The sequence below is a fragment of the Ailuropoda melanoleuca genome, chromosome 3 (genome assembly GCF_002007445.2).
Source record: "Ailuropoda melanoleuca isolate Jingjing chromosome 3, ASM200744v2, whole genome shotgun sequence".
Classification (NCBI taxonomy): domain Eukaryota; kingdom Metazoa; phylum Chordata; class Mammalia; order Carnivora; family Ursidae; genus Ailuropoda; species Ailuropoda melanoleuca.
The window spans coordinates 28,973,036-28,996,005 of record NC_048220.1 but is presented as its reverse complement, the minus strand read 5'-3'; the positions used below and the strand labels follow the sequence as shown (position 1 = coordinate 28,996,005).

Sequence of the window (22,970 nt, the reverse complement as noted above, 5' to 3'; positions counted from 1 at the left end):
GAATCATTTAGGGAATTATACAAGGAAATTTAAATTATAAAATCAAAAACACAATTTCCCCATATAAAGCCCTTAAACTAGAAGTCAGGAGAGGAGACTCAAATAGGAAGAGAGAAAGGAAAAATATATTGAAGAAAAGAGACATCAGGGACTGACAACTGCATGATCTTTCAATAACAGTAATCAGGTTAATTTAGTAACCAAAAATTATATATGTAATTCCTCATGCATCAGAGAGCATTTAATTCCAGCAAAATTTTGTTCTCTGAGTATTTTAGTGTCTTTAAATATCAAAATATCACAGGGTGAAATAAAGACACTTCTTTCTTTCAATCATTTATTCAAAACTTTTATTAAGAACCTATAATCCTCCAGTTACTGTGCTAATCATACAATAAATGGGGAGCTATTGAGAAACATATTCAAGAACCTAAAAAGAAAAAAAGCTTTGAAAACCCTAGGAAACTGAAAAGGGAAAAACAGAAGTAGTCACGGGCTTATTTCCAAAGGAATCATAAATGCTCCAAAATTTTTGAAAAATGCAATGCCAAACTAACATTTGAAGTTTCTAAAATTTGGTCAAGAACAAAGACTTAGATTTATTTCCTCATATCTCTTGGATTTTAAGGATGTGCTCAAAGTTAACAGATGGGTTGTAATTGCTAAAACTGGTAACTTTTAACGGGGAATTGAAATGAGCAGAGGTTTAAAGAAAAAATTTTAACAGAAAGCATGAAGAATTACATGGCTTTAAAAACAACTGGACACATGCTATTTATTTAACTACATTTGAGAATATTAGTAGTTGACTGAGCACTATTGATGTGAATGGTTTGTAGAATCCAGCAGTCAAGGTTGTCACAATCTCTAAGAAATCATAATCTTCATTTATGGACACTTTAAGGAAGTACATATTTAGAAAAATGTGAGATGTTGTTTTGTTATTAAAGAATACACATATATTAATGGTTTTAGTCAACGTGAGCAAACAGAATAGAAGTTATACTAGTCTAAAAGAACATACAAACACAAATATTCTGGGTTGGAAAAGGAATAAGCTTGTGTAGCGATTGCAAACATTTAAAAAGATGTTTTAAATTTTAAGTTCTGCAAAATTACCTAGGAACTGTGGTAGGTGAGTTTGGAAAACGGTGGTCTAACTTAAAAATTAAAGACTTCCGAAAATACAAAATTTACTTTCACACTTTAAGTTGAATTAAGTTATAGTGAGACTAATCAACAAAAAGAAAACAAAGGAAATTTGCATTCCTTATACCACAAATGAACACCTTTAGAAACACCAGTAACATGCACTAAATTGGAATAGGATAGCTACTTACCAAATAAAAAGAACCCCAGTGAGCAAGGCAGTAAGAAAGGACTTTCCACAAATTAACTGAGACTAGGCTCAGTAGACCCGTATCAATACTTAATTGAATTCAAAATTATCCCTGAAATTGGGGTTTCCTTCACTAATCCTCTCCTCACCCAGACCAAGGAAACTGGGGAGAATTGGCTTGAGGAACTTGAACTCGCCAGTCCCTGAGCCTCCCCTCAGACACACCTCATACTGGTAGCTGTGGGACAGGGTCCCCGTGCCGCTGACGTCCACCAGGTGGCCCGCAAACGGGCCCTCGGGCACCGCGCAGCCGCCCCCCGACGCCGCCCGGCTCCTCCTGCACAGCCGCACCGCCACGAACACCAGCACCGACACCAGGAAGAGCGACGACACCGACGCCAAGGCGATGACCAAGTAGACGGTGAGCGGGTCGGCCCGGGCCTCGGCCGCCGCCACGTCCGGCAGCGGCAGGTAGGGCTGCGAGAAGCCGTCCACCAGCAGCACGTGCAGCGTGACGCTGGCCGACAGCGGCGGCTCGCCATTGTCCTTGACCAGCACCAGCAGCCTGTGCTTGACGGCGTCGCGCTCGCTCAGCAGCCGGGCCGTGCGCACCTCGCCGTTGTGCGCCCACACGCCGAACAGCCCGGGCTCCGTGGCCTTGAGCAGCTGGTACGACAGCCAGGCGTTCTGGCCCGAGTCGCCGTCCACCGCCACCACCTTGGTCACCAGGTAGCCCGCCTCGGCCGCCCTGGGCACCAGCTCGGTGCAGGGCGCCGAGCCGTTCTGCAGCGGGTACAGCACGAAGGGCGCGTTGTCGTTGTCGTCCACCACCAGCACGCGCACCAGCGCCTGGCTGCTGAGCGCGGGCGAGCCGCGGTCGGCCGCGCGCACGCCGAACTCGAACGCCTGCAGCGCCTCGTAATCCAGCGCCCTGAGCGCGAACAGCTGCCCGTTGTCCGCGTTGATGGACACCAGCGAGGCCAGGGGCAGGTGCGGGTCGTGGGGCGGCAGCAGCAGCGAGTAGGTGACCTGGGCGTTGGCGCCCGCGTCTCTGTCGGTGGCGCTCACGCTGCCGATGTGCAGGGCGGGGCTGGTTCTCGCGGACCCGCAGGGTGTAGGAGCTTTGGCTGAAGGCGGGGGCGTTGTCGTTGACGTCGGACACCGTCACGGTTAAGTTGTGCTGGGTTTTTAGCCTGGGGGTCCCCAGGTCGGTGACGGTGATGGTGATATTGTACTCGGCCTGGCTTTCTCTGTCGAGGGGACTTTCTGTTACCAGGGTGTAGAAATTCTCTACTGACGGCTTCAGGACGAAGGGGAGATGGTCTTGGATGGAGCACACCATCTTTGCATTGTTCCCTGAATCCCTGTCTCTAATCCTAAAGACAGCTACTACTGTCTCTGGGGAGTTTTCTGCAATTGGGCTAGTAAGTGATGACAGGAGCAGTTCTGGTGGATTATCATTTATATCTGTTACTTGGACCACCACAGTACATTTTCCAGAAAGCCCTCCACCGTCTTTGGCCTGAATAGTCAATGTATAAGTTTGTATTGCCTCGTAGTTCAATTTAGCTTTAAGATGAAGATTGCCAGATGTTGAATTGATTCGAAATGTTTTGAGAATTATTTCAGTAGCGTAAAAAAATGCATAGACTATTTCTCCATTACTTCCAGCATCTAAATCTCTAGCTGACACAGTGACAACCAGGGAGCCAACAGGGCTGTTCTCGGGCACCTGCACCTTGTAAAGCGACTCTACAAATTCAGGGACGTTGTCGTTTATATCCAAAACCAAGATGCGTATGAGGGTGTTTCCGGATCTGGGCGGAGAGCCGCCATCCAAGGCGGTGAGGGTTAAAATGAGCTCAGGAACCTCTTCACGATCCAGCACTCTATCCAGTACCAATTCGGGATAAACATTCCCCTCCCCACTATCGCGGACATTAATATGGAAATAGACATTGGAGCTGATGGTGTAGTTTCTCAGGTTGTTGATTCCAACATCTGAATCCTGTGCACTTTCTAGGAGAAATGTTGCCCCTGGAGTGGTACTTTCTAAAATGTTTAAGGTAATCTCTCTATCTAGAAATACTGGAGAATTATCATTGATGTCTGTGACCTGTAGTTCAGCACGGAAAATCTGAAAAGGTTTTTCAAGTAACAACTGGAAAGGCAGCACACACGGCTCTGTGGGGCCGCACAGTTCTTCTCGGTCTAATTTCTCATTTAGAAGTAAATCACCAGTAAGCGGATTGAGGAGTAAAAATCGTATGTTCTCATCTGAAATGATTCTAGATCCCCGAGCTGACAGTTCCCCCGCCCCCAACCCCAAATCAATTGCTAAGTTGGCCAGAAAGGTCCCTCTCTCTGTTTCCTCTGCCACAATATACCGAAGCGGTTCTGCACCAGCCCAAGACACTCCCAGAAACACATAAAGAAACAACACTTGCCTTTTCTGCGCTGCACGCACCACTCTGGCCTCCATTCTTTGTTTAAGCAATCTTTCAAAACCACGTTCACTCGGCCTCAAGCAGCTCTCAGAAATGCCAGAAACCGAATCCTTAGAAATGAGCTGGATAATAGCAATGCTCATGGGGAAGAGTCCCACTTTTCCCCAACTCCATCACCACGGTTTCCTTTCCTCTATTTTTCTTGTCTGGCCAGCTTTCCTCTGAACACTGGAATTTGTAACATCCTTTGTGTGAATATTTCCCCCTCTTTTTAGCCAGCAGCGCCACCTTGCGTTTTGTGGATGTTATTCCCGTTTTCAAGAATAGAACGAAAAGATGGCCGATCAAAGGAACTGCAATAGGAGTGACTTTTTTACCCCCAAGGGTCTTTGCGGTTTTATTACAACTTTTTCTTCAAATGGTCACAGTAACGTTAGTAGTTCACATTGCTTTTTCTTCTGATAGTCTGAATTTGTAGAAAAATAAAGTTGTTTTCCTTAATCTAGGAACATGCAATTAAACTCTGGCTTCCCACCAGGATTAAATCTTAAGAAAACTTTCACCAGTTTTTAAATGAGTTGGTTTTGTGGCTTTGCTGGTGGTATATCTATGACTATATTTCCCATTTTACTTTTGGTTATCAATCTGTCCAGGTTTTGTTTACTTTTAAAATAATTTATGTTTAATTTTATAAGCTATTCATTTTTTCTAGGTTTGCAAAATTTAATTTTTTTATCTTCAGGTATATCCCTATTATTAGTAATGTTTAATATTTTGTCTCTCCTTTATCCTTGGGGAGACTTGCAAGGTCTCTATTCTGCTGCTCTTTTAATATGCATTTTTTCCCCAAAATAATATATGAACTTGATTCAAAATCAAATATTACTAAATGGCTTAGAATAAAATACAGTAGTTTTCTGCCCTTTGTTTCTTCACTTTCCTAGCTCCTTCCTAATAGCAAGGCACTTTAATCTCTTTTAGTTATCTCTTCTGCTTTATTCTGTATTCCATATTTTGATTAATTTTAGACATTATAAATTGACTCCTTACTATGTTGGGACTAGGTTTTAGCTCTTGTACACTTGCAAGGCCCATTCTTGCCTTCCTTAAGTTGCAGTATCATTGGGAACATTGTTGTGTACAAATTATATTTTCTCACTTTTTTTCCTCGAAGTTAATAATTTCCTTGCTTTTTCATTTACTTGATTTTCTTTTTTTAAAGATTTTATTTATTTATTTGAGAGAGAGAGAGCACAAACAGGGGGAGAGCAAGAGGGAGAGGGAAAGGAAGAAGCAGACTCCCCACTGAATGCAGAGTGGGAAGCTGAGCTGGATACCAGGATGCTGAGATCATGACCTGAGCCGAAGTCAGATGCTTAAGTGACTGAGCCACCCAGGAGACCCTACTTGATCTTCTTTATATTTACCACTTTTTCTTCCCATACTTCCCATTGCTTCCCAGTACAATTTTCCACATGATCATTCTCATATCTTTGGAGATAGCAATTTTCTTTCAATTGGGTGGTGGTTCTCGAAATGTGTTGCATTGCTATCATCCTGGAACATTCCTTTGCTGTTGTGCTTGGAATTCTCTTTGCCTTTTATTCTGGTTGGATTTCCTATTTTGAGGGTTTTATTTCTTCCGCCTTTTTCGTTTACTCTATGACTTTAATAGATCACATCCTATAATACCTATAACAGTTTCATCTGATTGAAGAGATGTCAGGGGACTTGCTGATGATATCCTCCAAATGCCTGTCTCTTGAGTTATACGCTTCAAATTGGACTACTTTGCCCTTGAGACACAGTTGTTATCATGGGATCATCCTTGAACATCATCTAGAGATTCATTTCACTTCTTTTTTCAATATTGTCTTTTTTTCTTCTGACTTCCGCTCTCTTGGACTACTCTAACATTTTGATAGATATCTTCTAGTAGTTTCCAGAGAAGAGTGTATGAGAGTTAAATTTTGTTGTGACCTTGAGTATATTAAAATATCTTTAGTCTACCCTCAAACTTGATTGAAAATTTGATTATAGAGTTCTAGGTTGAAAATATTTTTTCTTCAGAATTTCAAAATATTTTGTCAGTGAGTTCCCTAAACCAATGTATTTATTAAGAACTCTAAGGCAAACCTTATTTTATATCTTACTATATGTGACCTGTATTTTTATTTCTTGTAGTATTTAGTCATTGCACCACTTTCAAATTAAACACTGATGTGTTGTGGTTTGAGTTTATGTTCACCCACTGACAATTAGTAAGCCCTTTATACTAAGAAGCTAATTTCCTTCAACTCTTAGAAATTTTCTTGAATTACTTCATGGATAATTTTTTTCTCTCTCTCTCAATTACTACAAACCAGATGTTGGGCCTCTTTACGATCTCTAATTTCCTTATTTTTTCTCTCCTGTTTGTCATTTTAAAATATTTTCTGCAATATTTCCTGGAATATTTTCTTAACTTTACCTTCAAGCTCTTCTTGAGATTTTCATTTCGTTATGTTCATATTTTACAAGAGCCCTACTTTTCTCAAGAGAGGCCTCTGTACTTATTTCTCAGATGTAATAGCTTCTTTTCTTATCTGATGATATTAACTATAGTTGTTTTTTCAAGTCTTCTTCTCTGCAAACGTTTTCTCCAATTTACCTTCTTTCCTCTTTGCTTGGTTTTTGTTTCTGTTTTTCTTTTTAGAAATTTTCTTCAGGTGTCTCATTCAGGTGTCCGTTCTTAATCTAATTTGGTAGACTAAGTAATAGCTCTGAGCATGTTGGCAGGGCTTATTCATTTTAATGTGTACTGTAAGGTCAACCGAGAGCACTTTTAGTTGGAGAAACCACAGTGTTAATCTGATTAGGTCTTTCCACTTGGACTGGTCAGATTGCCCAACTCTATAAAATCTCCTACCCAAAAGAAAAAGGCATAGATTGAAAAGGTAAAGAATTGATGGGAGAAGAGGAGTGGAGATCTGCATCACTCAGGATATGCTAGGTAATGCTTCATTATCAAACAACTCCAAATTTCAATGGCTTGAGACAATGAAGGTTTATTCCTTTCTTATACTACATATCCTATACAGTTCATCATGGAGCCCATACAGTGGTCAGTCAGGGATCCAGGCTTCTGGAGACTCCATCTCCACCTATGCTTTCAGGATCACTATGTTGGAGAAAGTAAATGTGTTAAACCATGCACAGTCTCTGAAAGCTTTAGCCCAGAAGTAATATATATCATTTCTTCTCACATTTTATTGGGCAAAAGAAATTACATGGTCATACCTAATTTAAAGAGGAAATAGAATTAATATTCTGCCAGGGGCGCCTGGGTGGTTTAGTCAGTTAAGTATCCGACTCTTGATTTCAGCTCAGGTCATGATCTCAGGGTCATGAAATCGAGCCCTGAGTCAGGCTCCGCACTGAGCATGGTGCCTGCTTAAGATTCTCTCTTCCTCTGCCCCCTCTCCCCACCTTGGTGCGCCTATGCTTTCTCAAAAGAAGGAAGGAAGGAAGGAAGGAAGGAAGGAAGGAAGGAAGGAAGGAAGGAAGGGAAGGAAGGGAAGAAGGAAGAATAGAATGTTCTATGTAAAGATTAGTCCTTCAGTCAAGGTCCCAGAATAAGAAGATACATTGGAGCAAAAACATAGGCAAACTTGTTGACAAACATGTAATGTGAGGAGGGAATAAGTCATTGTTATTTTAAGTAACACATTTCTGGTATCATTTGTTACTGAAGCAAAGTTGACTAATAAAGGCAAAGGGTCNTGGTCCCAGTGATTATCATAGCATTTTAACAATCAGTCAGCATTCAATGTTTAGATGGTCACTTATTCCCACTACCCGTATTACCCTGCCCTCAATTTTTTTGCCAGTGGAACCTCTAATTTAATGACCCTCCTTTTTCCTGTCTTGAGAAATCAAAACTCCAGGATAAGAGAAATAGGTTGCTCACTGACTGCAGTGGGGAAAAGTTATCTGTTACAGATTTAACCATTTTCAGGCAATGATGATGACCCTCCATATTTGGCACCCCATCATCATTTCCAGAGTCTCCAGGGCTGACAGCTCTGATGCTTCTGAAAATCCTGCAGTCTAAATAGGATTGGTTCTCAGCTTCCCCACTCCAGGATTGGTAGTTGTTTGGTCAGTCTCCTAAGTCATTCATCTACTTCCTAGCTACTAAGGTTTTTCTCTGTTGTCTTCTACTTTATTCTTTCATTCTGTTAAGTTTATGTTTTTGAAAATAGCTCTTCACTTTTATGTTAATGCATATTTAGAGGAAGTCATATTAAAGGTATATCTCCAATCACCAATTTAACTCAAAATAAATACCCTTGAATTTTTCAGAGAAATAGACTTATGTTTTATTGGTTAAATCTTCTATGGTTATTACTCTTTTAATTAATTTATGCTTTTATACTTACAATCAGTTTCTTTTATTTTCTTCATTTTAAAAATTATTTTTTTTAAATCTTGGGTTTTTCCTTTGCCTATTCTCAATAAACCTTGATTTCTAAGACATGCATGTAAACCTCGCAGTTTTCTTTAATCATTCTTTGGTTCTTATCTTAAATATCACTTTGTTAAAGAAGTTTACTATATCAGCCAGAATTATGTTCTATGTAATATCTATGTATAAATATGTTCTCTGTAATTTCAACCTGCTATTATAGAAGAACCTATAATGACAATGGCTAGCACAAAACAGAATTTTATTTTCTCTCATAAAAGGCTGGTGGCTTGAAATGCATTCAGTGTTATCTCTGATAGTCACTTTCCATCTTGTTTCCATCTTCAAATCATGGCCTTTAGTTTACAGTCCAAGATCTCCATTCAGACCAACAAATGGGAGAAAGGGAAGGTTTTGTCTTCCTTTTTAAAGACTACTTCCATGAAATAGTCCATGGCACTTGTACTCCTATCTCAATGGCCATAACTTAGTCACAAGACCAATTCCAATCACAACAGAAGTTGGGAAATACAATCTATAATCCACATATCCACATGGGCAACTAAAACTGAGAGGTCTATTAGTAACAAATAAGGGGAGAACATATATTTGGGTGAAATGAGTAGTTTATGTCATACCCACTCAGACCACACCTATAGTTCCCACTGCCCACTAGGAGCAGGTAGGGTCAACTAAAATTGCCTGCTTGGATTGATTATTAGAGGAGCATATGATTGCATTGCTACATATTGGTGGTGTGATCTGTAGCCAAAAGAATTCTTATTCCACAGAACACTTAGCCCCAAAGCAATAAATGACTTCAATTGCTGGGGCAAGATTCTCTTTGAACTAATAATGCTTCCCCAGTGTGCTACTGGCAACTGTCATCCATTTCTACTTCCTTTTATGATTTTTTAAAAAACCCTGAGTCCAGAAATCATAAAACTCCATTTTAAGGACTCCTTTGAATTATTCTGGATGCAAATTAGGCTTTACCAGTGAAATGCCTTCAGATGAGCCTGAGAAGTTAGGCAAAGGTCATCTACCCACTGTTGCTCCTGTTGGCCAACAAGGTCAGAGAGATGTGCATGCTTGCAGCCAAGCCAGCATTTCTGTGTCTAGCCATCAGTTTCAGAAAGAATCGGAGGCCATTGGGGCAGCAAGACACTAAGTTTCTGGGCATTGTCACTAGTTTTGGAGGTGATGGTGGGAGAGGACATTGTGGGAGCAACAGTTTTGGCAGTAATAATGGCTTCCTGATTTCTGTACTGCAGCAATAGGAGAATGCCTTCAAAACCGGGAGTTCAGTGCTGGCTCTCTCACTTTTGCTTGTCCAGTTCTTCTGATTTTGTAATTCCTTCTAGTAAGTATCTTTTTTTGGTTAGATATATATAGAGCGGCTTCTGGGTTTTTTTGTCCTGAAGTCTGAATAATTCACCTAAACTCAAAATTGTACATCTTCACTCAAATTATAAGGAATAGGAGCTTCTCAATTAGAGTTTATAAAGGAAAAGAAGTAAAGTATAAAATCATCAAGCAGTTAAAGCACTATTCCCTTAAGCTAACACATCTTAGTTGGTTTAAGAATATGGAAAAATAAAAAAATTACAGGTGCATTCCTGAGAAACCAAGGATGAAAATGTTTAATAAATTTAATATATATACACTTTTATATTTAATATATATTTAAATGTAATATATATACAGACATGTATATACACTTTAAAACAGACCATCATCTGAAACCAGTCATAGACACTTTCTTTCTCCCCTAATGTGTAACACAATAAATAAGCTTAAAAATTTAATTATTTGGAGCACCTGGGTGACTCAGTTGGTTAAACGTCCAACTCTTGGTTTTGGCTCAGGTCGTGATCTCATGGGTCATGAAAAGGAGCCCCCTCTTGCTCAGGCTCTGTGCTCCATGGGTTGTCTACTTGAAGATTCTCTCCCTCTGCCCCTCCCACCTCTCTCTCTCTCTCTCAAATAAATAAATATATATATTTTAAAAATTTCAGGGGTGCCTGAGTGGCTCAATTGGTTAAGTCTCTGACTCTTGATTTTAGCTCGGCTCATAATCTCAGGGTCGTGGGATCTGAGTCCCAAGTAGGGCTCCAGCTCAGGCAAGGAGTCTTGGGATTCTCTCTCTCCTTTTTCCTCTCTCTCTGCCCCTCCCCCTCTCTCTCCAAAATAAAATTTTTTAAAAAAAATTTCATTGTTTGTGAATAAATAAGAAAAGTGCTCAACATCACATCATACAGTTTAAAAGATGATAGTTGGCTCACTCGATGATAGTCTAATGATATTCTAAATGATAAATTGTTAGGTGAACAAAGCAAATATCAAATAGTGTAAATAGTACATGAGCATTTTATAAAAATAAATAAAATATTGTGTTGTAGTTTTTAATATAAGGCCAGATGATAAAACACTGAAATTCATTAATTTATTCAACTGTCATTCATCTATATTTACTGCAATATGTATTTTCCTAAGCGTAATAGAAAAAGCCCACTTTATGAAGAGATTAAACTTTAGTGGGGAAAGATCATTTGTCTGGGTGGAGTGCCCAGTGAATGGAACATTGACTTCAAAGAAAAATAGACTCATATATCATTGAAATGATGGCAAAACTGAATCTTCAAATTGAAAAGATGTTAGGCAGAGCTTCTCATTTCTGAAATTGATGGTATAGATAATATGGATGACCCTCACATAGAAAATAATAAAAAATAATCAACAAGACTTTTAAAAAACATGAAAAATATTGAAGAGCTAAAAACAGTAGAAAACATAGTGAAAAGAAACCCCAGTTTTTGATGGAAGCCTGCAATGGAGGGGTAAACAATGTATCAGAACAATGAAACTTATTATTCCTTCAGGGCATTTAAAAATATCTGCCTTTGGGCTTGATTTGATGCTATTCATGAGATTAAATAAATATCAACCAAGGCTCAAGGCCAAACTAATTTGCAGCATATCATACAAAGATCCTCCCCATTTTAAGGGACCCCCAGGGCTACACCCCATACACACACACATACACACACATGTAAATGTTTATGCAGTGTAAATATTAACAAATCTAAAGATTCTCTCTTTCCCCAGCTCCTAGGAATTATATAGAAGCCCCCCTGATGTCAAGTACAGCAAAAGAAAAAGAAAAGAAAAGATGTCTGGGAACCGGTAGCTACAGGTTGGTCCTCATGTGTGTTTATATTTTCAATATGCACACATTGGGTTGTGAGAAACATCAAGCCTCAAACTTGGTTTGCAGTGGTTCCCTACTGATTGATAGCTGAAACCAATGAAAATACATTATGAAGGATGAAACATACAATTGAGGCTTTGAGGACATCCTACAAATAAATTTTCAAGGGCAATCAACCATATGAGTCACACAAAGAAACAAAGATAGCATGCATGAGAAGAATCAGCAACAATACAGCAGAAATAGACCCATACAGACTTCAGCTATCAGAAGTATCAGATAGATTTAAAAACCAATCATGCTTCCCATACATAAGCCAATAAATGATGTGCTTGAACATTTGCATTAACAGACTGAAAAGGTACACTGACTTTTAAACCATAAAGGGTCTAGGGGCACCTGGGTGGCTCCATCGGTTAAGCTTGTGCCTTCAGCTTGGGTCATGATACCCAGGGTCTTGTGATAGAGCACAGCTGGCTGGCCTGGCGTAGGGCTCCCTGCTCAACAGGGAGCCTGCTTCTCCCTCTTCCTCTGCCACTCCCCCTGCTTGTGCTCTCAATCTCTCTCAAATAAATAAAATCTTAAAAAAATAAAAGGTCTAAACAATTATAGGGATTATCTTTTTAAAATACATTGTAAATACTATAAACATTGATAGGGTACTATATATAACAAAAAGCATAAAGTAAGGTGAGGAGAGGAGGGAGGATGTGTAATAATGTTTCTTTGCTCATTTTTAGCAACCAGTTAAGTGATGCTAATATCTTAATATGCATCATATTTTTTTTTACCTTATAGGGATTATTTATCTAAGCTTTGCAAGATCTATAGTTTCATATAATTTTGCTTATATATTCAAGTAAAACATGATAGCTTCAATTATGAATCTAGCAATTTATTATAGATCCATTTTATGAAATTATTTTCATCTATTAACTTATTCTTATGTGCATCCATAGAAATATTTTAAGGATATTGACTTAATAATTATTTGAGTGGTGAAATAATGATGTTAATTTCCTATGTTTTCCAGTATGGGGTTTCCTCAAAAAGTTAAAAATAGAACTACCCTTGCAACCAGCAACTGCCCTACTGGCATTTAACAAAAGGATACAAAACTATAGTTTTGAAGGAGTACATGCACCCCAATGTTTGCAGCATCATTACCAACAATAGCCAGACTACGGAACAAGCCCAAATATCCATCTACTAATGAATGAATAAAGAAGATGTGGTACCTACACACAATGGACTATTACTCATTCATCAAAAAGAATGAAATCTTGCCATTTGCAACAATGCAGATGGAGCTAGAGTATATTATTCTAAGTGAAATAAATCAGCGAAAGACTAATACCACATGATTTCACTCATACGTGGAATTTAAGAAACAAAGCATATGAACATATGAGAAGGGGGGGAAAAGAGAGAAGGAAACAAACCATAAGAGATTCTTCATGATAGAGGAAAAACTGAGGGTTGATGGAGGGAAGTGGGTGGGGGATAGGTTAAATGGGTGATGGGTATTAAGGAGGGCACTTGTTATGATGAGCACCGGGTGTTATATGTAAGTGATGAATCACTAAATTCCACTCCTGAAACCAATATTATACTGTATGTTAACGAGTTTAAATAAAAATTTGAAAAAGAAAAGAATTCCTTTGTTTTCTCTTCATATTGAATGTGTTTGAATCATGCAACCCTATATATCTATATCTATATCTATATCTATATCTAAAAGAATGAGAATCATTATTTACATACCCACACCATTTATTATGAAAAAGTAATCATCAGTCCACTAACATCTTTTCTACTTTTTCTATTTCACAGGGATTGAATTCTTCAAAGTCGTATCAGAGAGTCTTGTTCAAAGATATCAATTTTGAAAGAAAATACTCAACTTAGAAAACATCCAGATAAAATACTAGTTCCTTTGAGAAAAGACAATACTGTTTTCAAAACCACACTACAGAAATCTAACCATTCCCAAGGTAAGAAAAATTTTTGCATAAATGAGAAGTATTTTTAAAGTTGAAAGCCATCATTTACAAGATACTATGCTGATGATAATCAGAAAACACAATTCTCTTAGTCACAAGAAGCTATCAGTGAACAAGCTCAAACATCAGGGATCTGAAAACATTTCCTGACCCCCGAAAACTGAGAAACACCATTTCTCCACTATTGTATGAACATGCAAAATGTGATCTGGCTAAAAACAACAACAGGGAAAACAACAAACACCCAGAGATTCAGAATGTAAAATAAACAAGCTGAAATAACTGTAAATATGACAATAATTATTAATGTATGAATAAGTAGCTCTTTATGTGAATGAACGGGTTGTGAACTAATGATACATTAGTTAATGTTATCATTTATCTCCACTTAAGGTGAGATGCCTAACTGAACCCAAAATGATTTCTAAAGTGAGAGTTTTCCTCCGTGCCCCTATTGGCCCCTTCACCCACGATATTGGGGATAATGGGCTTGAGGAACTTGAACTCGCCGGTCCCTGAGCCTCCCCTCAGACACACCTCATACTGGTAGCTGTGGGACAGGGTCCCCGTGCCGCTGACGTCCACCAGGTGGCCCGCAAACGGGCCCTCGGGCACCGCGCAGCCGCCCTCCGACGCCGCCCGGCTCCTCCTGCACAGCCGCACCGCCACGAACACCAGCACCGACACCAGGAAGAGCGACGACACCGACGCCAAGGCGATGACCAAGTAGACGGTGAGCGGGTCGGCCCGGGCCTCGGCCGCCGCCACGTCCGGCAGCGGCAGGTAGGGCTGCGAGAAGCCGTCCACCAGCAGCACGTGCAGCGTGACGCTGGCCGACAGCGGCGGCTCGCCATTGTCCTTGACCAGCACCAGCAGCCTGTGCTTGACGGCGTCGCGCTCGCTCAGCAGCCGGGCCGTGCGCACCTCGCCGTTGTGCGCCCACACGCCGAACAGCCCGGGCTCCGTGGCCTTGAGCAGCTGGTACGACAGCCAGGCGTTCTGGCCCGAGTCGCCGTCCACCGCCACCACCTTGGTCACCAGGTAGCCCGCCTCGGCCGCCCTGGGCACCAGCTCGGTGCAGGGCGCCGAGCCGTTCTGCAGCGGGTACAGCACGAAGGGCGCGTTGTCGTTGTCGTCCACCACCAGCACGCGCACCAGCGCCTGGCTGCTGAGCGCGGGCGAGCCGCGGTCGGCCGCGCGCACGCCGAACTCGAACGCCTGCAGCGCCTCGTAATCCAGCGCCCTGAGCGCGAACAGCTGCCCGTTGTCCGCGTTGATGGACACCAGCGAGGCCAGGGGCAGGTGCGGGTCGTGGGGCGGCAGCAGCAGCGAGTAGGTGACCTGGGCGTTGGCGCCCGCGTCTCTGTCGGTGGCGCTCACGCTGCCGATGTGCAGGGCGGGGCTGTTGTTCTCGCGGACCCGCAGGGTGTAGGAGCTTTGGCTGAAGGCGGGGGCGTTGTCGTTGACGTCGGACACCGTCACGGTTAAGTTGTGCTGGGTTTTCAGCCTGGGGGTCCCCAGGTCGGTGACGGTGATGGTGATGTTGTACTGGGCNCAGGGTCGTGGGATCTGAGTCCCAAGTAGGGCTCCAGCTCAGGCAAGGAGTCTTGGGATTCTCTCTCTCCTTTTTCCTCTCTCTCTGCCCCTCCCCCTCTCTCTCCAAAATAAAATTTTTTAAAAAAAATTTCATTGTTTGTGAATAAATAAGAAAAGTGCTCAACATCACATCATACAGTTTAAAAGATGATAGTTGGCTCACTCGATGATAGTCTAATGATATTCTAAATGATAAATTGTTAGGTGAACAAAGCAAATATCAAATAGTGTAAATAGTACATGAGCATTTTATAAAAATAAATAAAATATTGTGTTGTAGTTTTTAATATAAGGCCAGATGATAAAACACTGAAATTCATTAATTTATTCAACTGTCATTCATCTATATTTACTGCAATATGTATTTTCCTAAGCGTAATAGAAAAAGCCCACTTTATGAAGAGATTAAACTTTAGTGGGGAAAGATCATTTGTCTGGGTGGAGTGCCCAGTGAATGGAACATTGACTTCAAAGAAAAATAGACTCATATATCATTGAAATGATGGCAAAACTGAATCTTCAAATTGAAAAGATGTTAGGCAGAGCTTCTCATTTCTGAAATTGATGGTATAGATAATATGGATGACCCTCACATAGAAAATAATAAAAAATAATCAACAAGACTTTTAAAAAACATGAAAAATATTGAAGAGCTAAAAACAGTAGAAAACATAGTGAAAAGAAACCCCAGTTTTTGATGGAAGCCTGCAATGGAGGGGTAAACAATGTATCAGAACAATGAAACTTATTATTCCTTCAGGGCATTTAAAAATATCTGCCTTTGGGCTTGATTTGATGCTATTCATGAGATTAAATAAATATCAACCAAGGCTCAAGGCCAAACTAATTTGCAGCATATCATACAAAGATCCTCCCCATTTTAAGGGACCCCCAGGGCTACACCCCATACACACACACATACACACACATGTAAATGTTTATGCAGTGTAAATATTAACAAATCTAAAGATTCTCTCTTTCCCCAGCTCCTAGGAATTATATAGAAGCCCCCCTGATGTCAAGTACAGCAAAAGAAAAAGAAAAGAAAAGATGTCTGGGAACCGGTAGCTACAGGTTGGTCCTCATGTGTGTTTATATTTTCAATATGCACACATTGGGTTGTGAGAAACATCAAGCCTCAAACTTGGTTTGCAGTGGTTCCCTACTGATTGATAGCTGAAACCAATGAAAATACATTATGAAGGATGAAACATACAATTGAGGCTTTGAGGACATCCTACAAATAAATTTTCAAGGGCAATCAACCATATGAGTCACACAAAGAAACAAAGATAGCATGCATGAGAAGAATCAGCAACAATACAGCAGAAATAGACCCATACAGACTTCAGCTATCAGAAGTATCAGATAGATTTAAAAACCAATCATGCTTCCCATACATAAGCCAATAAATGATGTGCTTGAACATTTGCATTAACAGACTGAAAAGGTACACTGACTTTTAAACCATAAAGGGTCTAGGGGCACCTGGGTGGCTCCATCGGTTAAGCTTGTGCCTTCAGCTTGGGTCATGATACCCAGGGTCTTGTGATAGAGCACAGCTGGCTGGCCTGGCGTAGGGCTCCCTGCTCAACAGGGAGCCTGCTTCTCCCTCTTCCTCTGCCACTCCCCCTGCTTGTGCTCTCAATCTCTCTCAAATAAATAAAATCTTAAAAAAATAAAAGGTCTAAACAATTATAGGGATTATCTTTTTAAAATACATTGTAAATACTATAAACATTGATAGGGTACTATATATAACAAAAAGCATAAAGTAAGGTGAGGAGAGGAGGGAGGATGTGTAATAATGTTTCTTTGCTCATTTTTAGCAACCAGTTAAGTGATGCTAATATCTTAATATGCATCATATTTTTTTTTACCTTATAGGGATTATTTATCTAAGCTTTGCAAGATCTATAGTTTCATATAATTTTGCTTATATATTCAAGTAAAACATGATAGCTTCAATTATGAATCTAGCAATTTATTATAGATCCATTTTATGAAATTATTTTCATCTATTAACTTATTCTTATGTGCATCCATAGAAATATTTTAAGGATATTGACTTAATAATTATTTGAGTGGTGAAATAATGATGTTAATTTCCTATGTTTTCCAGTATGGGGTTTCCTCAAAAAGTTAAAAATAGAACTACCCTTGCAACCAGCAACTGCCCTACTGGCATTTAACAAAAGGATACAAAACTATAGTTTTGAAGGAGTACATGCACCCCAATGTTTGCAGCATCATTACCAACAATAGCCAGACTACGGAACAAGCCCAAATATCCATCTACTAATGAATGAATAAAGAAGATGTGGTACCTACACACAATGGACTATTACTCATTCATCAAAAAGAATGAAATCTTGCCATTTGCAACAATGCAGATGGAGCTAGAGTATATTATTCTAAGTGAAATAAATCAGCGAAAGACTAATACCACATGATTTCACTCATACGTGGAATTTAAGAAACAAAGCATATGAACATATGAGAAGGGGGGGAAAAGAGAGAAGGAAACAAACCATAAGAGATTCTTCATGATAGAGGAAAAACTGAGGGTTGATGGAGGGAAGTGGGTGGGGGATAGGTTAAATGGGTGATGGGTATTAAGGAGGGCACTTGTTATGATGAGCACCGGGTGTTATATGTAAGTGATGAATCACTAAATTCCACTCCTGAAACCAATATTATACTGTATGTTAACGAGTTTAAATAAAAATTTGAAAAAGAAAAGAATTCCTTTGTTTTCTCTTCATATTGAATGTGTTTGAATCATGCAACCCTATATATCTATATCTATATCTATATCTATATCTAAAAGAATGAGAATCATTATTTACATACCCACACCATTTATTATGAAAAAGTAATCATCAGTCCACTAACATCTTTTCTACTTTTTCTATTTCACAGGGATTGAATTCTTCAAAGTCGTATCAGAGAGTCTTGTTCAAAGATATCAATTTTGAAAGAAAATACTCAACTTAGAAAACATCCAGATAAAATACTAGTTCCTTTGAGAAAAGACAATACTGTTTTCAAAACCACACTACAGAAATCTAACCATTCCCAAGGTAAGAAAAATTTTTGCATAAATGAGAAGTATTTTTAAAGTTGAAAGCCATCATTTACAAGATACTATGCTGATGATAATCAGAAAACACAATTCTCTTAGTCACAAGAAGCTATCAGTGAACAAGCTCAAACATCAGGGATCTGAAAACATTTCCTGACCCCCGAAAACTGAGAAACACCATTTCTCCACTATTGTATGAACATGCAAAATGTGATCTGGCTAAAAACAACAACAGGGAAAACAACAAACACCCAGAGATTCAGAATGTAAAATAAACAAGCTGAAATAACTGTAAATATGACAATAATTATTAATGTATGAATAAGTAGCTCTTTATGTGAATGAACGGGTTGTGAACTAATGATACATTAGTTAATGTTATCATTTATCTCCACTTAAGGTGAGATGCCTAACTGAACCCAAAATGATTTCTAAAGTGAGAGTTTTCCTCCGTGCCCCTATTGGCCCCTTCACCCACGATATTGGGGATAATGGGCTTGAGGAACTTGAACTCGCCGGTCCCTGAGCCTCCCCTCAGACACACCTCATACTGGTAGCTGTGGGACAGGGTCCCCGTGCCGCTGACGTCCACCAGGTGGCCCGCAAACGGGCCCTCGGGCACCGCGCAGCCGCCCCCCGACGCCGCCCGGCTCCTCCTGCACAGCCGCACCGCCACGAACACCAGCACCGACACCAGGAAGAGCGACGACACCGACGCCAAGGCGATGACCAAGTAGACGGTGAGCGGGTCGGCCCGGGCCTCGGCCGCCGCCACGTCCGGCAGCGGCAGGTAGGGCTGCGAGAAGCCGTCCACCAGCAGCACGTGCAGCGTGACGCTGGCCGACAGCGGCGGCTCGCCATTGTCCTTGACCAGCACCAGCAGCCTGTGCTTGACGGCGTCGCGCTCGCTCAGCAGCCGGGCCGTGCGCACCTCGCCGTTGTGCGCCCACACGCCGAACAGCCCGGGCTCCGTGGCCTTGAGCAGCTGGTACGACAGCCAGGCGTTCTGGCCCGAGTCGCCGTCCACCGCCACCACCTTGGTCACCAGGTAGCCCGCCTCGGCCGCCCTGGGCACCAGCTCGGTGCAGGGCGCCGAGCCGTTCTGCAGCGGGTACAGCACGAAGGGCGCGTTGTCGTTGTCGTCCACCACCAGCACGCGCACCAGCGCCTGGCTGCTGAGCGCGGGCGAGCCGCGGTCGGCCGCGCGCACGCCGAACTCGAACGCCTGCAGCGCCTCGTAATCCAGCGCCCTGAGCGCGAACAGCTGCCCGTTGTCCGCGTTGATGGACACCAGCGAGGCCAGGGGCAGGTGCGGGTCGTGGGGCGGCAGCAGCAGCGAGTAGGTGACCTGGGCGTTGGCGCCCGCGTCTCTGTCGGTGGCGCTCACGCTGCCGATGTGCAGGGCGGGGCTGTTGTTCTCGCGGACCCGCAGGGTGTAGGAGCTTTGGCTGAAGGCGGGGGCGTTGTCGTTGACGTCGGACACCGTCACGGTTAAGTTGTGCTGGGTTTTCAGCCTGGGGGTCCCCAGGTCGGTGACGGTGATGGTGATGTTGTACTGGGCCTGGCTCTCTCTATCCAGCGCTCCTTCAGTTACCAACGTGTAGAAATTCTCTACTGATGGTCTTAGAAGAAAGGGCAGATTGTCATCTATAGAACAAAGAACTTGTTGATTTTGTCCAGAATCTGCATCTGACACACTGAAAACTGCTACTATGATTTCTGGCAGGTTTTCGGGGATGGGACTGATGAGTGACGACATGGTCAATTGAGGAGCGTTGTCATTTACGTCCAGAACCTTGATGACTAAAGAGCATTTTCCTGATAGTCCCCCGCCATCTGTAGCCTCAATATCCACGTGATAAGATTGAATTTCCTCAAAATCCAAAGTCTTTCTCAGTCGAATTTCTCCTGTAATTGTGTTTATTTCAAAAGGTTGATTAATGTCATCTACCTGAAATAGGGCATAAGATACCTCCCCAAAGGATCCTGCATCTAAATCTCTGGCTGAGACAGTGATAATCAGAGAGCCCAGGGAATTGTTTTCAGGGATTTGTGCCTCATAGAGCTCCTGAGCAAACTCGGGAGCATTGTCATTGCTGTCCAAGACCAGGATCTTAATCTCCGTGGTTCCAGACCGGGGCGGAGACCCACCATCCAGCGCTGTGAGGGTAAGCCTATGCTCGGGCTGCTCCTCGCGGTCCAAGGCTTTGTCCAGCACCAGCTCCGGGAACTTCCTGCCGTCGCTGCGATGGCGAGTGAGAACGTGGAAATGAGGATTGGAGCTGATTATGTAGGTCTGAAGACTGTTGCTACCAGCGTCTAAATCCTGTGCCATTTTCAAAGGAAATAGCTTTCCTGGTGTAGTAATTTCTGATATTTTAAGTAGCATTTCTCTGGCTGGGAACTCCGGGGCGTGGTCATTTATATCTCTGACTCGTAAAGCAGCCTGAAAAAACTGCAAGGGATTTTCCAGTAACACTTGGAAAGGTAGCACACATGGCTCAGTGGAGCCGCACAGCTCTTCCCGGTCCAGTTTCTCATTTAGCAGTAAATCATGGGTCTGTGGGTCAAGCTGCAAATGCTGTCTGTTCCCCTTGAAAACAACCTGGGCACCCCGCGCAGCCAGTTCTCCTCTCCCGAGTCCCAGGTCCTTTGTCAAATTGGCCACAAACGTGCCCCTTTCTGACTCCTCCAGTACAGAATATTGAATCGATTCTGAACCGGCTTCCCACAAAAGCATCCATATAATGAGAATTGCCACTTGCCTTTTCTTGCGATGTACTTTTGTTCGCGCCATCTCCATTATGTCTGATCCCAGAGGAAAAAATCCTTTTCCAGTCCCCATCAGCACGTCCACCATCTACCCTCCGAAATGTCTTTGCTGCTGAATTTCGAATTCGTCTTATAACTTGTCTGGTGACGACTGCCTTCCTGAATACGTCTATCTTAGCTTTAGCTGTAAGTGTGCTCTGTTTTGGGGGCGGGGGCTGGCTTCTGAATAAAATGGAGTCCACCGAATCCGTGAGCTCTTATTCACTCTCTTAGCCTGCACTGCCACCACGCGTTCAAATTAATAACTTCAGGAAGTGTGTACAGGCAACACCATTTCCAAAATCTGAGCCTTATAAAGACTTTCAGGTAGACTCTGTTTCTCAAATTGTAGTGTGTGAACCATATGCATAAATAATTATTCGGGAGTCTTGAGTTGTTTTTTTTTCAAGGTTGACTCCTGGGGTTTCCTCCAGACCTTGAATGAAATTCTCTGGTGGTGCTAAAATCTGCCCTTCAATCTCTCTAAGTGATTCTCATGCATACTAATGTTTAAGAATCACGCCCTCGGGTAATGTAAACTTCCTACAATCATTTTTATTCTTTGGCAGTGAAATTTATCTCATGAGTAGTGTGATTTGTGAATCCAAGAAATACACTATTTAATCATCCTAACAAACAAGTCAATAAACTATACAAAATGTAAAAGTTGGTTAGCATCACCAATTATAAAATAAACAATTGTTTCTCTAAGTTATATGGCTCATAAAATGGCATGAACAACAGACCTAATTTATTTTATGGTTACACCTGCACAGTAAGGGGAACAATTAGGCTATTAGGAGGAAAATTGAGGCCAACACCTACTTATGATAGGAGTACCAAATCAATTAAATTATTTAAAAGAGGAACTAGCAGGACACCTCAGTGGTACAGTCAGCTAAGCCTTGGACTTTTGGTTTCAGCTCATGTCATGATCTCAGGGTTGTGAGATAGAGGCCCCAGATGGCTCCGAGCTCCCTGACAGTCTGCTTAAGACTCTTTCCCTCTCCCGCTGCCCCTCCCTGCTGTGCTCTCTCAAATAAATAAATAAATAAATAAATAAATAAATAAATAAATAAATCTTTAAAAGAGGAACTAGCAGCAATCAGTCTGTCTTAAGTAGGCATTTTAGGATTTTACTTCATTTTGTATGGGAAGAATTGGTCATGATTTTATTAGGTTTGTTCATTTTATTATAACTTTTAAATCAAATTTCCCTCCTATATTAATTAATCAAGGCCCAAATATATTACCATATTGTAAGGACATAATGCAATGCAGAAAACAAACATTCAAGAATCACCTCTACCATCCTCTCACAACAAGGACAACACTAGTTGCTATAAATAAACACCAAATAAGGTAGTGAATTACATTTGAATGGATTCCACAGAATTCAATGATGGTTCATCACGGCTATACCCATTTCTATCTCACCAGTTTTTGTTTAGATAAATAGGAAAATATGTCTTTAAATATCCTCAAACTATACGAAATGGGTCAGTTCACATACAAGAACATAAAATGTGCCAAACCTAATCTCATTTCAGATTGATTTCATATTTCTTGGGAGGTGAAATCAATTGAGTTCAACCAAATTTCACTTCAGGTAAGAGCCAGAATGATGGAAGATTAAAAATGAGGATCTTTTTCAAGATGTTTCAACTCTAGGTAAAATAAGTAAAGCTAAGTAAAGTCTAAACTCTGAACAGATGAAATAATTTTGTAGCTAAAAAGCATCTCTATCTACCCAGAAGGATAAAAAATAAGATCACTGTGACCAGTCTCCATGGTTCACTTGATAAATGTTACTGAGAATAGACTTCCTTGAGAGTATGAATGACAAAATAAACTGATGAAGTAAAACCAGCAATCATAAACATATGAGATGGGTTTAGTTTCTTTTTTGAAACAAAGTTATTTCCAATTCAATCCTAAGTGTTTCCTTCCTTCGGTGGGCATGATGCCCTCCCAGGTGTCTGTGTAGTCCTTCGTGCACTCTCTTTGCCTGTAGTGCCACCAGCCATCTTC

The 22,970-nt window shown here is 41.3% G+C and overlaps 2 protein-coding genes across 2 annotated transcripts; both read right to left on the bottom strand.

The window, feature by feature from the left end:
• Window positions 1-351: 351 nt before the first annotated feature.
• On the bottom strand, window positions 352-4,985 carry LOC100484164 (protocadherin beta-7). Its single transcript, XM_034656139.1, is given in 2 exon segments — window positions 352-2,432; window positions 2,434-4,985. Coding segments are annotated over 2 exon segments (2,499 nt in total). The 5' UTR covers window positions 3,930-4,985; the 3' UTR covers window positions 352-1,429.
• A 12,791-nt stretch (window positions 4,986-17,776) lies between these two features.
• LOC100468550 (protocadherin beta-6) lies at window positions 17,777-21,947 on the bottom strand. The gene has a single exon (XM_002912553.4). It carries the CDS (start codon window positions 20,986-20,988, stop codon window positions 18,538-18,540), a length of 2,451 nt encoding a protein of 816 aa, XP_002912599.3. The 5' UTR covers window positions 20,989-21,947; the 3' UTR covers window positions 17,777-18,537.
• Window positions 21,948-22,970: the final 1,023 nt, after the last annotated feature.

Coding starts and splice junctions, on each gene's coding strand:
- LOC100468550 (XM_002912553.4), bottom strand. CDS start 20,988: ATGGTGGACGTGCTGATGGGGACTGGAAAAGGATTTTTTCCTCTGGGA.